The sequence below is a fragment of the Lagopus leucura genome, unplaced genomic scaffold, assembly GCF_019238085.1.
Source record: "Lagopus leucura isolate 7727_CA_CO unplaced genomic scaffold, USGS_WTPT01 Super-Scaffold_100047, whole genome shotgun sequence".
NCBI classification, from domain to species: Eukaryota; Metazoa; Chordata; class Aves; order Galliformes; family Phasianidae; genus Lagopus; species Lagopus leucura.
In genome coordinates this window covers 293905-307144 of record NW_024962293.1, presented here as the reverse complement: position 1 = coordinate 307144, position 13240 = coordinate 293905, and the positions used below count along the sequence as shown (strand labels likewise).

The 13240-nt window shown below is 44.0% G+C and overlaps 2 protein-coding genes across 3 annotated transcripts; one reads left to right on the top strand and one right to left on the bottom strand.

Annotated features, from left to right (window-relative positions):
* Nucleotides 1-294: 294 nt before the first annotated feature.
* On the bottom strand, nucleotides 295-5749 carry CTSZ (cathepsin Z). The gene is made up of 6 exons (XM_042884866.1): nucleotides 5025-5749; nucleotides 4461-4624; nucleotides 2963-3142; nucleotides 2236-2386; nucleotides 1732-1894; nucleotides 295-1207 (listed from the first exon to the last, which is right to left on the bottom strand). Exons 1-6 carry the CDS (start codon nucleotides 5747-5749, stop codon nucleotides 1094-1096), a joined length of 1497 nt encoding a protein of 498 aa, XP_042740800.1. The 3' UTR covers nucleotides 295-1093.
* TUBB1 (tubulin beta 1 class VI) lies at nucleotides 5619-12701 on the top strand. Of its 2 annotated transcripts, none has more exons than XM_042884850.1 (4): nucleotides 5619-5709; nucleotides 9980-10088; nucleotides 10266-10376; nucleotides 10497-12701. In XM_042884850.1, exons 3-4 carry the CDS (start codon nucleotides 10316-10318, stop codon nucleotides 11558-11560), a joined length of 1125 nt encoding a protein of 374 aa, XP_042740784.1. In that variant the 5' UTR covers nucleotides 5619-5709; nucleotides 9980-10088; nucleotides 10266-10315; the 3' UTR covers nucleotides 11561-12701. The 2 variants fall into 2 exon arrangements, with proteins under 2 accessions (XP_042740784.1, XP_042740783.1); XM_042884849.1 differs by lacking the exon at nucleotides 5619-5709 and adding an exon at nucleotides 8188-8360.
* Nucleotides 12702-13240: the final 539 nt, after the last annotated feature.

Genomic DNA, 13240 nt, shown 5'->3' with positions numbered 1-13240 from the left:
TAGTTCTTGGAGATTGATTACTAAGTTGTATTGTACACCATGGGAATGTTTCTTTGTTCCCTGCTATCCCTCAACAGTTTCCTCCTAAGTTGTAGCTCAGGCTCCAGTGTGTGTAATGGAACTTCACTTGAGGTTATTTAATAAAAAAAAAAACCATCATAGTTGCTACATACTGTGGCACTGAGCAGCCCTCCCACAAGTTCAGTTACAGCAGTACTACCTCAGCTAACGACGCTGCCATGTGAGACTTCTTGTCAGGTACAGCAATAAACAAGTATTAATAAACTCTTAAAATTGCATACAATCACGTAAGATAATGTTGTCAGTTTATTAAATACAATTAACAATGGCAGTTAGTGACACTTGCTATAGCACTGATTGCCACTTAGTAATTGACTCAGCTTTAGGGAAGAGAATTTTGCAGCCTTTCCTCATTGGTGAGCAGGAGGAAAGCTCTGGCTTGTAGCAATTTATACTTTGCCTTTCTAGAAGCAAAATATCAAAGCTAGTCATAAATTAAAGCAAGGAATTGGAACAAATGAAAGATTTAAATCCTGCTGTCACTTTGGTTGGATAAAAACAATAAGACTTACAGCAACATTTTTTCACTAGTAGAATAAGGAGGATTTAGTTTTTGAGCCTATCATGTCCAGAGTTAAAAGTCTGTTTTTAAATCTGCATAAAGTATTAAGCAAATATCATACAATTATTTGTTACTTTAGTATAAGCTCTAGATCCAAATACTGCGTGTATTTTTTCTGTCTTAGTACACTATGCAATTTGTCTTTATAAAAAAGTACATATATATACACACAAAGATTTGGAAGACAGTCTGATTAAAGTACTGTGCAACAAGGCAGACAACCGTTTTCATAGGTGAATTACTTCTTTAATTATTAAATTCTAAATTATTATCTGAAGGCAGCTTTTATTTATTTTACTTTGAAGACTCAGTGTTGCATTATCTGGGCTAGTTTTGCACAACAGCATGATAGAGCTGCACTGTGAAAGTTTTAGGCTTTTCTTTGAACAGAACAAGGTTGTGCTGGGAAGATTCCAAAGTTACTAAAAAAAAAAGGTGTACAGTGTAGAGTCAAGGAAGGATAACATCTCCATATGCACAGTCCTCTTCAACAGCAAGGTTGTACTCTGCTCCTCTTCCACCTTTATATGCACTTGTCACAATTCTGAGCCACCCTCTTTCACCCTGCAGAGAATTAATTTGCATCAGTATAAGCAGAGACATTGTGACTTTGAAAACATAATTATGCTGTTGAATCTGTTCTGTTTTCTAAATGGGAATGATCTAGAAGTGAATCTCAGAATTCACTGAAGAAGCATTGCAGTAGGGTCACAGGACAATCCTGTTTGAAGGGGCAATTTGCCATGGTGAAGTTACATCCCCTTTAGATAAATATCCTACATCCAAGACTTGATTTTTGCCTACAACCAACCTATTTGCAGCTGCCTGTACAGAAGGCGTGTGCCCAACAAAGGGCAGCATTTGAGATCAAGTAGATGTGAGCTAAGTGACTTTAGCCAAGTATCTCAGTCCTCAGCTTAGGCAGTTCCCATTTTTAATTAACTGAAAATCTAGTTCAGAGAAAGTTTTATTTTCCCTAGGTGCAAACTCCTCTTGCAAGTAGAAAAACTACCTCTCTGCAAGTGGAGAAAACTCCACTGTTCCTCTAAAGTAATTCTGTAAGCATCTTTCTTCCCCTGCTTCCTTACCCAGGGTTCACCCCATGAGTTACGAACAATCCAGTATTCAGTTCCATTTTCTACTCCCCAGCCAGCCACAGATACAATGTGATTCACTGTGGGTGAGGGGTTGTACTCGGTATAGAGTCCTCCAGTGTAAGCATCCAGCTTCTCAGTAGCCATTATACCACAGCTGTAATGAAACAGAGCAAGCAGCTTTATACACAGGAATCAGGTTGGAGGCCTGGCTAAAAAGCAAAACAAAACCAACAAAAAACACCACCTTTTTTTTTTTTTTTTGCATTTTGACTTCAGAGCTCAGTTTATCTACAAACAAGCTGAAGTGTGCATTAGTGCAGAGCTACTATTAGTTAGCAGAGCTGCTAACATCTGCTGGAGCACAGAAATTCACTTCAGGCATTAGACTGACTGAGACATTAGACTGAGTTCCAGATATTTCAATCCAAACATTACTAGTACATAAACGTTTTCCTTTTTTCTACCTTTTGGTTTTAATATGTATTATTTATTTACCTAATTGGTCCATTAGCATAGATTTCTGCCATCATTTTTTCCCTTCCGCTGACAGCACCATAGTCAGCAACTTTCCAGAGGGTGTAGTTCTTAATCACGTGGCATTCTCCAAAAGTGACACATGTTCCACACTGGTTAAACTTCTTGCACTCTGCAAAGTGAAAGAAATTATCACAAGAGAATGCTTTTCTTTAAGTAAATTAATGATACCATGCTATTTTTTTTTTTTCTTTTACACTTAATTTGAGGAAGATCCTATAAGGAATAATTACTGATACATATCTCTAATGAACTAATTGTTTTTCTGGATATTATACTTGGAGCTTCTATCATCACCAGTTGCTGTTCTTTTCGGAATAGGCACAAGTGCTTGGATGATGAAGCATGCTTCTCTACAAAAACAAAAGCCATTCCAGTAATACTAGAACAAACATTTCATTTCTTTTTTTAGGTTGAGGAGATACTCCTAAGTATTTTGGTACATGAGAGATTACGTATCGCAGACTTAAGAGATCAAATTTAGACAATTTAGGTGGTTTAGCTTGTTTGGACACGATTTGCGTTATGCTGTCTAGCTAGAGTGGAAGACACACAGAAACCTGTTCTGTTAGTCAGGCAGCAGGTACTACACTGAAAGGCAGCAACGAGTAAATGCAAAACCCAGGAAGCGATCAAGATCTTCTACATTTGGACTGAAACCCTACCGCAAAGCAAACAGGCATCATACTTTGGTTCTTAGCTTGGTAGTTGTTACAGGTCTCATCTGGAATCCCATGGTCATGGGCATACATCCAAACACCCGTGTGGTCTCCACCTTCACAGGATCCTGCATTAGCACAGTCAATCACATTCTGCACGGAGAGATAGGCAGAAGGCCATGCACCTTTTCTCTTTATGTTGATTCGATCTGCAATATAAAAAAATAAAAGTATAAGTAGCAGTAAGTAGTTGTTACTGGAGCGCTTGGGCTGTTAAACACTGCATCTAATGTTAAAACAGCCTCCTTCAGTGAACCTGTAACTACTTGTAAGCAACAGTTTTTGTGGTTGGAAAAGCCTCTATTGCAGAAAGGCACATAGCACGAGGCAGGCTGAGTGGTTGTGGGTTTTCATTACAAGCCTTTTCCATTAAAAGCTCAGCAAGAAGATGCAGATAATAAGATCTGTTCAAACCCTTGAAGTGCCCTTGAGCTCTTAATTCAAATCAAAATACAAATCATGAAACCAGCTGCTAGTCATAAGCCCATGCAGCACAGCTGTCTGGCTCCAGGAACAGCAGTCCCAAGCTTGAAGCAGTTAAAAAACTTTCAGAAGTAAACCCACACTGCTGCGAAAACCTCTCACCATCTGCTCTCAGATGGGTATTGCCATCCTGCTGCCTTATTTTTTCTGAAACAGCTGCTTACCTAACAGAAAGGCTTCCTAATCGATATTTACAAGGTGCTTCTCACAGGGCATTAACAATCTTAACTGACACAACCGTTCTTCTAACCCTATTAGACATGTGACATTCAGCTACACTTTCAGAGAGCTTTGTCTGTATGCTGTGGTAGTCAGTTCATTTGAATTAACAGGGCCCTTCCCATAAGTGGAAACTTTCATTTCCTCATGTCTCAGCACAGCAGGGCCTTTTGCTGCCTTAGCAGGGGGTGCAGCAGGCTGAGCTACCAACAAAGGGATGGGGGCACACTGACTGCTTTTGTATTTGCTTCTACCCTCATTGCCCCTCCGAGAAGAATAATAGAATGGGTTGGGTTGGAAGGGACTTTAAAGCCCCAACCCCTGCCATGGGGAGGCTGCTCTCACCAGATCAGCCTGGCCCTGGGAGCCTGCAGGGATGGGGCACCCACAGCACTGTCACAGCCTCGCTGCTACGAGTGAAAATTCTTCCCCTAACATCTAACCTGAATCTCCCCTCTTCTAGTTTGAAACCATTCCCCTTGTCCTGTCGCTGTCAGGCCACATAAAAAGTCAGTCTCCCTCCTGTTTATAAGCTTCCTTCAACAGAATGCTGAATTCCTGCTCTAGATAGCAGCTTGACAGGCACTACAGATAGAATCCTTCTGCAAACAGCTTTTTAACCACCTCAGTACTCCCCCCTCACGTGATCCTTGGCTGCTCTTGTATCAGCTGTTTTCTAAGCTTAAACTGAACACCCTTTGCTCAGCAAAGAGCTACAGATCACCGAGGGCAAGAGGCTGGTGGTGAGAACACAGCTCTCAGTACCTGCCAGTGCACTGGTGCTGCCGTGGGCCCAGCAGGACCCGCAGTACTGAGGGATGTGCTGGTTGCGGGTGGTGCTGGCGTAGTTGACGCCATTGACGTTCCTCCAGTCCCAGCTCTGCGGGAGCTTGGCGACGTCCAGGTACTCGTGAGGCCGGGGGTAGGTTCTGTATGGAGACAAAGAAGAGCTCTGGTTGCCTGTATCTTCAGGCAAACTAGGGGAATTTTCATGGAAATTAAGGGAATTTAAAGACAAAAGGAAAAAAAGTAAAACCACAACACGGGAGTTTCCAGCATTTCGTAACGCCCGGCCCGGGGCGCGGGTCACGTGACGGCGGAGCGGTGCCGACCTTTTCCCTCAGCCCCGTGACAGCCGCAGATCGGGCAGCGGATCCCGGAGCCACGGGTTCGGGGCTGCCCGGAGCCGCTTCCCGACCGTGCCCGGACGATGTCCGCCTCGCCAAGCTGCCGGGCGCCACGGCTGCGGCAAGACGGCGGCAAGAGGGACCGGGGCAGCTCGGACAGCCCGCAGCCGGGCGGCGGCCCGCGAGAGACGGGAGAACTCACCTCAGCCCCGGCGCCCTGCGCGGGGCCGGCTTGTAGCAGTGCTGCCCTTCCTTGACGTACAGACCGGCCCGGCAGGGGTAGAGGCAGCCGCAGAGCAGCAGTAGGAGGGCCGCGAGGAGCCGCGCCGGACCGGCCATGCCGAGCACCGCAGCACCTCCCTGCCCCGCGCGGCCGCAGCGCCGGCGTTGAAGGGCGGGGCGGAGACCCCAGCGATGGGCTGGGACCGGGCGGGGCGGCTCCGCTCGGCTCTGCGGGCGCGGCCCCGCGGGGAGCGCTTGGAGCGCTTGTGGAGGTGCGAGGGGGTTGTGAGCAGCGCGGCGGGTTGTGAGGCTGCGGCGCTGCGCCGGGCCGGAGTTCCCTCCGGGCTGCCGGGGCACGCCGCCAGGCCACCCGCTCCGCTTTGTAAGCAGGTTTAGCAGCCCGCAGGCAGCTCCTCCCCGGCTCTCAGCGCGTTTTGTAAGAGGCGCGAGGACGGTGCCTTTAATGGTCAGAGAAACGGAGGCGCTGAGGAGGAAGGGAAAAAAGCCAACAGCGCGGCGAGAGCTGAGCGGGGCTGCGGCAGGACGGGCCGGGTGTGTGAAAGGCAGGTGTGTCTCAGACTGAGCGGTGGCTGCCTGCCCCTCTGCAGCGCAGAGCAGGTCTGAAAGAGCCATGGGAAGGACGGGCTGGCTGGGATAGGGATGAGGTGAGTTACAGCGCTGAGGATGTTGTTCGTGGCTCTTCATTTCAAATTTAAAATATATTCTCTGCTACTGTGGAAAAACTGGTTCCTTCTAAGCAAAACTACGTTAAAAAAAAACGCCCCTGAATGCCTCCCTGCATGTGTATATTTGTTGCTAATGTGTACTGGAGTGGTGAAAAGTGAAAAAATAAGGAAAAAAAAAAAAAAAGAACAAATAAACAATCCAACAACCCAGTAACCACAAATGCAGGTTGCTTGTGGTCCTTCCTTACACCCATCGCTAGACTTTGGTATCTCAGGCCCACTCTGATGGTGGTGGAAGCAGCGGTCAGGCTGATAACAGGAGCTGTGGGACAGGCTGGTAACAGCTGGGCTCGGTGCCAGGCTGCCCCTAATCTCTGCTGTGCCAAAAGTTGCTCAGAGCCAACCCTTCCCCACGTCTCCTCTCTCCCTTGTGACACGTGCTGCTAATCTGCAGCAGCAAACGTCTGTCCCTGGGAAGTGTACTTGTGTAGCTAACAGGCTCAAGGTTTCTCAGCATTGAAGCATGACAGAGCTGCAAACAAAACCTAGAGAGAAACGTGCTTTTCATACAGGTTTGGTACGACGGGAGATGTGAGGCCACATGGAAGCACTCTTAGGGAGGGCCAGAAAAGAGGCATAAAAGCACTTCTACAAAGCACTGGGATTCCTTGTGTCACATGCAATAGTAATAAAGGCTGCATTAGGAATTGCTTCAGAGGAGGCATATGACTCCCAGGAGATATTTTTAGCAAGAGACAAAAACAATGTTTCGTGATTCTATATTGCATATTTCCTTCACTTCCCTTTTTTTTCTTTTTTTTTTTTTTTCTTCTTTTTTTCCCCCTGCTTGTGAAATGCCCTGAAATGCCCTCAGTGAGTGCTGCTGAAATTATGTTGCCAAACATTTTGGACAAAAAATTGGGGTCTTTGGCTTCTCCATAAATCTTAGTTATTGTAAATTAACACATTGGATATGTTAACTAACATTTATTTGCTGTTAGTTGCTATCTGACACCTTGTGTCCTTGCAGCCCCCAATCAGAACCCAACAGAAGGGCTGTGGGGGGTCAGGCTCCATGTTGGGAAAAGGCTTCTGCACCAAAGGGTGGTGGGCACAGCCTTGACCTGTTGGAGTTCTTTACTTACAGATCTTTATTTACTTTACGTGTTACTTTATTATGGATCTTGCTTTTAATGACAGTTTATAGCTTGGCAGGGAGTGACAGAGCGTTTCCTAGCTCCTTTCTGTGATGCTGCTGCGTTGCTAAACTTTGTCTTGGAAGTAGTTATCTGTTCCTGCACTGGCTGGTGGGAAAGTGGAAGTCATCTGTGGTGGGGAAGTCTGGAATAAGCTGATTTTTCTCTTGTAACAAAATGAAAGCTCATAGATTCCTTATCATTAGTAACCCATAATGTGGTAAAAGTTACTTTCAAAAAGCCTAGTCCTTGCAGTGCCATCTTTTCATGCAAAATAACCAAAAGTGCTTTCCTAATTATAGTTCTTTCTCCTATCCTTAAAAATAACACTAGCAAAGCAGTGTCAGTCATCTGACATAAACAAAGTACTCTGTTTCCAGAAGACAGTCCATCCTGGGCTTCTGTTGCTCAGTGATATTGGCCCTGTTTATCAGCAGTCACGTTTCACTCAGGCTTGCATTATTTCCTTGAGTGCAGTGAAGCATTTCACGCTATGGGCGTTATAGCTAATTGCACCAGAACTGGGATTTCACTCCAGCATTTTCCTGGAGAATTCCAATGCTACGCCTCAGATACAAGAAAATAAGAAAAATAATATAAGAAATATTGTCTTTCTTAGTGGTGGAAAAGAGGAGTGGGGACAGAGAAGGCGTCTGTGCAAGTTGGTCACTGGTTGACCCAGTTCTCAGATTGGCTGAAAATTGTGGATTCCTATTAAATGTTTGAGCAGCACACAGGGAATTGGGAGTGCATTGTTATGTTCAGGTCTTACAAAGTATTTTTTCTTGCTGGCTGTGTCCCTCTTCTTCATGCAGTTGTACACTGCAAATGATGTTTAATAGTGAACTGCAAGTTTGCCAGGCAGCGTGCTAATGTTGTCATTATAGGGAATTAATGCTCAGAAGCTGTTATTGTTTTTATTATGGATGTTGCAGTGTGTGACTTTCATTATGAGTAGTTTATGTGGTAGAAGCAGAGGTACTTAGTGCTGTTCATTTTTGCTTGTACTCTTCCTACATGAATATGTGTTTCTACATACGATATACGTAAAATCATTAAGCACCAATGCAGTGCGCACAGTCTGGAGTCACACTGCTGCACAAAGAACTGGAATTAAGTGTTGTGTGTATGTGACAATTGTCTCTTCCAAATGGTGAGTGGATGCTTTGCCTCCTTGTGAAACATCTGATGAGCCACTTGTGAGGAGTCAGCTACTCCCCTTGCTGGCAGAGTGACAGTCCCAGCAGTATAAAAGGGCCCTGAGGGGCAGACTGTGCTGGGTGTAGCTGATACAGCAGCAGAACGAGGGCTTCTCCTAGGGACTGCAGCTGGAAAAGCTGTGCTAGGTTGCAGCTACCAACACTTCAGCTACACAAAATGCGTGAGATCGTGCACCTTCAGATTGGCCAGTGTGGAAACCAAATTGGAGCTAAGGTATGGTCTTTCAATATTACTTATTAGGAATAAGTGCTATCATTGCTACCGAGTCAAACATCGTTAACAGATGGGGATTTTGAAGGAGGGTCAATTGCTTTGTTGACTCAGGGATAGGATGAAGAAAATGTTAGCCATGAAAGTGAGTATATTGATGAGAACACAGTAAGATGGACCTGCTCTTCGTGTGAAGGTTGAAACTCAAAGAGTGAAGCATCTGCAATGACTGTAGTACAGTGTTTGTAAGTGCTCCAGAGTGTGCTGGGATTGTGTTCCCAGGGGCATTAATCCAGTCTACAAATTACCAGGACAAGTGAAGGAGCCAGTGACTTCAGGACTGCAAATTTGCCATGGCAGTACTTTAATTCAGGTGCACAGCACTAACCGCCACATGATGATCATTGGTATGGGATTGTATTATTCTGCAGAACACCCTGTGCTATCAGTGAACAATTAGGCTTTCCTAAGCTAAGGACTCCTGCCTACTAGCCTCCTATGAGAGACAGCTGTGTCATTTGGAGTCCATTTTTGTAGGTTAAACAGTGGTTTAGAGAGGTCAGTCACTGCTAACTTTATGTACCAGGAGGAAAAAAACCCCAAATGTTACTTTTTGCTGTGTGATGTCCTAAACATTCTTTTTTGTTCATTAGTAGGAAGTAGTACCAAAAAATAAAAGTAAAAACTAGTGACTGGGGGTGTCTTTGAAGAAGCATGGTAGTTGAAGTGCTGTTCCCCTGTGTTCTTCCTCCATTTCTCGCTCTTGCAAATGTCACCTTGGTTTCTTTTATTCACACGTGAAGCTTGGATGGCCAGGAAATGTAATGCTAGACACAGTTTAAGTGCAACCATTTTGAAGGTTGAAAGGTGAATCATGTTTCTATTGTATTTGCCCTGGGAACCACTTAAGTCTAACAAGACCTATATGAAAGCACACGTACATAAACATACCACACACATGTTGGCAGTGTTGTGTTTGTACAGTTAAAATGAGAGTGGATGTTAAACCAAAAGATCTTTAAAGTTAGAATAGCTGGGTCATTATAGTAGCTGGGTGGGTCTACATTGCCACTATGGCAGCTCCAAGATAAGAGCCCCAGCACAGGACAGCCATATGAATGTCAAGATAAAACATACTTGCTGAGACAGCTTTGCCATGCCGCAGCCCCACTTGTCCATGACAGACACCCCTCCCTGCCCCAACACTGGGTTTTTGTTACGTTCATACCAAATACTGGTGCTATTTAAACTAATTCTGTGTTGCTTAAACTTACAATAGTTTATTGCTAAGGAATGAATTGAGGTCTCCACCTTAAAAGTGCATAGGCAGTAATCCAACCAGCATAAATGGGCTACTAAGCATTTCTCCTGAACTTATTAGGTGCAGGGGGATGATGAGGATCCCTGCTGTGATGGGTACTATTGCATTTCATTCATTTTCTGTACTCAGATTGTTCTTCCACCCTCTACAGCCTAATTAACAAATGGCAAAGCCTTCCTTGCTTCAGGCACAGTTCCCTCCTTGTGTGCAGCCACCGGCACAAGAGCAGCAGAGCTCATGCTGTACACATTGCACTGAAAAAATGAATTAATTATGACTTTGAACCTCTTTCTTTTTCCAGTTCTGGGAGGTGATAAGTGATGAACATGGAATTGATATTGCTGGAAACTACCATGGGAATGCATCGCTGCAGCTTGAGCGAATTAACGTGTACTTCAATGAGGCTTATTGTAAGTGCACAGCACGCAGGGCGTCAGCAATTTGCAGGGCCAACAGGAAGGTTAAAAGAATTAATAGAATTAAAGAAATCCCCTCCCCAAGACCTGTAGGTGGGTTGAATTTTTTTGAATAGATTATAAGTCTGTCTCTTATTTCTAACAGTAGTTGTTCATTTCCTTTTGTCCTAGCCCATAAATATGTGCCCCGTTCTATCTTGGTGGACCTGGAGCCTGGTACAATGGACAGTGTACGATCTAGCAAAATTGGCCCACTATTTCGACCTGACAATTTTATTCATGGTATGTACAACTTGCTGTTAGCAAACCAACCAAGGCTAATGGTCCAAACTTGCCTTTACCTCTCCTAAAAAAGCCCTACTCTTGTTAATGTGGTTGTTCTTTCTGTAATTCTGCTTACAGGTAATTCAGGTGCTGGAAACAACTGGGCTAAGGGCCATTACACAGAAGGAGCTGAACTGATTGAAAATGTCATGGATGTGGTCAGGAACGAGTGTGAGAGCTGTGACTGCCTGCAGGGATTCCAGCTCATCCATTCTCTTGGGGGTGGTACGGGCTCAGGTATGGGCACGCTCCTCATCAACAAAATCAGAGAAGAATATCCCGACAGAATTATGAACACTTTCAGCGTTGTTCCTTCACCCAAAGTATCTGACACAGTTGTAGAGCCCTATAATGCCATCCTCTCCATCCATCAACTAATAGAGAACACAGATGAAACCTTTTGCATCGACAACGAAGCACTATATGATATATGTTTTAGAACTTTAAAGCTCACCAATCCCACCTATGGTGACCTCAATCACTTGGTGTCCCTAACAATGAGCGGTGTTACAACCTCACTCCGTTTTCCTGGTCAGCTGAATGCAGATCTGAGGAAGCTGGCTGTTAACATGGTGCCCTTTCCTCGCCTGCATTTCTTTATGCCAGGCTTTGCTCCTCTAACAGCACGAGGTAGCCAGCAGTACAGAGCCCTCTCAGTGCCAGAGCTTACTCAACAGATGTTTGATGCACGCAACATGATGGCAGCCTGCGACCCCCGTCGTGGGCGTTATTTGACTGTGGCATGCATCTTCAGGGGCCGAATGTCTACCAGAGAAGTGGATGAACAGTTACTGTCTGTCCAGACCAAGAACAGCTCCTACTTTGTGGAGTGGATCCCTAATAATGTCAAAGTGGCTGTGTGTGACATACCACCGCGAGGACTGAAGATGGCAGCTACCTTCATTGGCAATAACACGGCCATTCAGGAGCTCTTCATCAGGGTTTCTGAACAGTTTTCAGCTATGTTCAGAAGAAAAGCGTTTCTCCATTGGTACACTGGAGAAGGCATGGATGAGATGGAGTTTTCTGAAGCAGAGGGAAACACCAATGACCTTGTTTCTGAGTACCAGCAGTACCAAGATGCCACTGCAGATGTTGAGGAATACGAAGAAGTGGAAGCTAGCCCAGAAAAGGAAACATAAAAACAATGGCAGTATAAAACATTCTCCAAGTAAGCCTGTTGTCAGTCACTAAAGGAAAAGCACCAGCCACAAGCCACGTAACAAAAATAACACCTTCCTTAAGATTATTTTCCTCTCCAAAGTTACAATACAGTGCTTTTGAAATTAACAGCAGGTATGCTCTACTTTCCTGTCTACACTAAATCACTCCCAGAAATGATCCACTATGAAGACAGGTTCCCTCCTAACAGTCTTGTAAATGTATTCCCTTGTGGAATATTATTGCTAGATATACAATATACAGCCTGTGTGTGTGTATTAGGATCACAAGCAATTGCAAAAGATGTTATAAACTTGTCAGATTTACTTATTTTCAGGTAACCACAGTCCATGTTCTGCTTGTGAACTTGCTGCTGTGTTGGGAACACACACGTGTAGGGTCTATAAAGGCAGCATGCCATCATGCACTCTAGAGATGGATCTAGAGCTGCAGACAATTTCAGTTCCTTTACCAGCAGAATGAAGGGGAAAAACAAAAGACTAAATATTCACTTTTTTAAAATTTTGTTAAGAGGATGTATTTTAATAGTTCTGTCACATTGCTGGTTTGCATTACTGCAGAGCTTGTACTCATTTTGTGGCTTATTTCAATTTCAAACTATAGCTTCAGTTACACTAGCATACCAAGTTGTAAACAGTTTAACAGTTTTGGTGTGGTGTTTTGGTTTTTGTTTCCCTCCTATGTAGTAACTATTGTAAATTTTCTTCCTATCACTCAGTACAGCAACAGATGGAATGGTTTGCAGCTAAATAAGAGAAGTAAATTCAATGTCAATCACTAAATAAGAAAAATACCTTGAGGAAGAAAAATATGCCTTTCACAGCCATCTACTTAACACTGCATTTATAACATTCCTTGAAATAAAAATATATAGCATTCTGTAAAATACTTTAACACTTGAAAAATTTAGTAGGCAAAAATCATGGTTTATAATGACTAACATGCACTTAAAAATTCTCACTTGAAAAAAAAAAAAAGCTTGTTTTACTGTTCTCCCAGAAGAGATTTTGTTATACTCTGAAGAAAGCCATGCCTCATGTTTCAGTCTTTTGTATTATAGTCAGCAGTAGAAGCATCTCAGTAAACACAAATCTGAAGCCAGTCATGCAAGTACGTCATCTTCCTTCCTATGCACAGGGACAATGTTATACTTGCTGTTGAGATACACAGCAGCAGAAACATACTCCATCTTCACTTGGTTAGGGGAAATGACTGTGTTCCCCTCCATTCCTGCTGCTTCCTAGTGAATCCATGCCTGCTCCCTCACAGGGAAAGTGACCAAGTGCTAACAGGGACAGTAATACAGTCCAGAGCCTTCTGCACTTCCCACCCCATACAAGGAGCCACCTCCAACTCCTGATTCATTGATCGTGGTTCAGTCTTGGAAATGGATCGCATGCAGCACCTCCATGGAGAAGTATTCTACTTTGTTCTGCCTTTAATTTAAGTGGCATCAAAATGTCTCTGACTGAAAAAGTTTATTCTGAGCACAAAAGTATTCATTCATTATGGAAATGAAGTAGGCAAAAAAATGTTAAACAGCACTTACATCTCTCTCTTATTAATAGACCTGAAATATCAGCATGAAAGCCACAAAGAGATCTGCCTTGACAATAAGCATCTGTTGCTAACAAATGGTA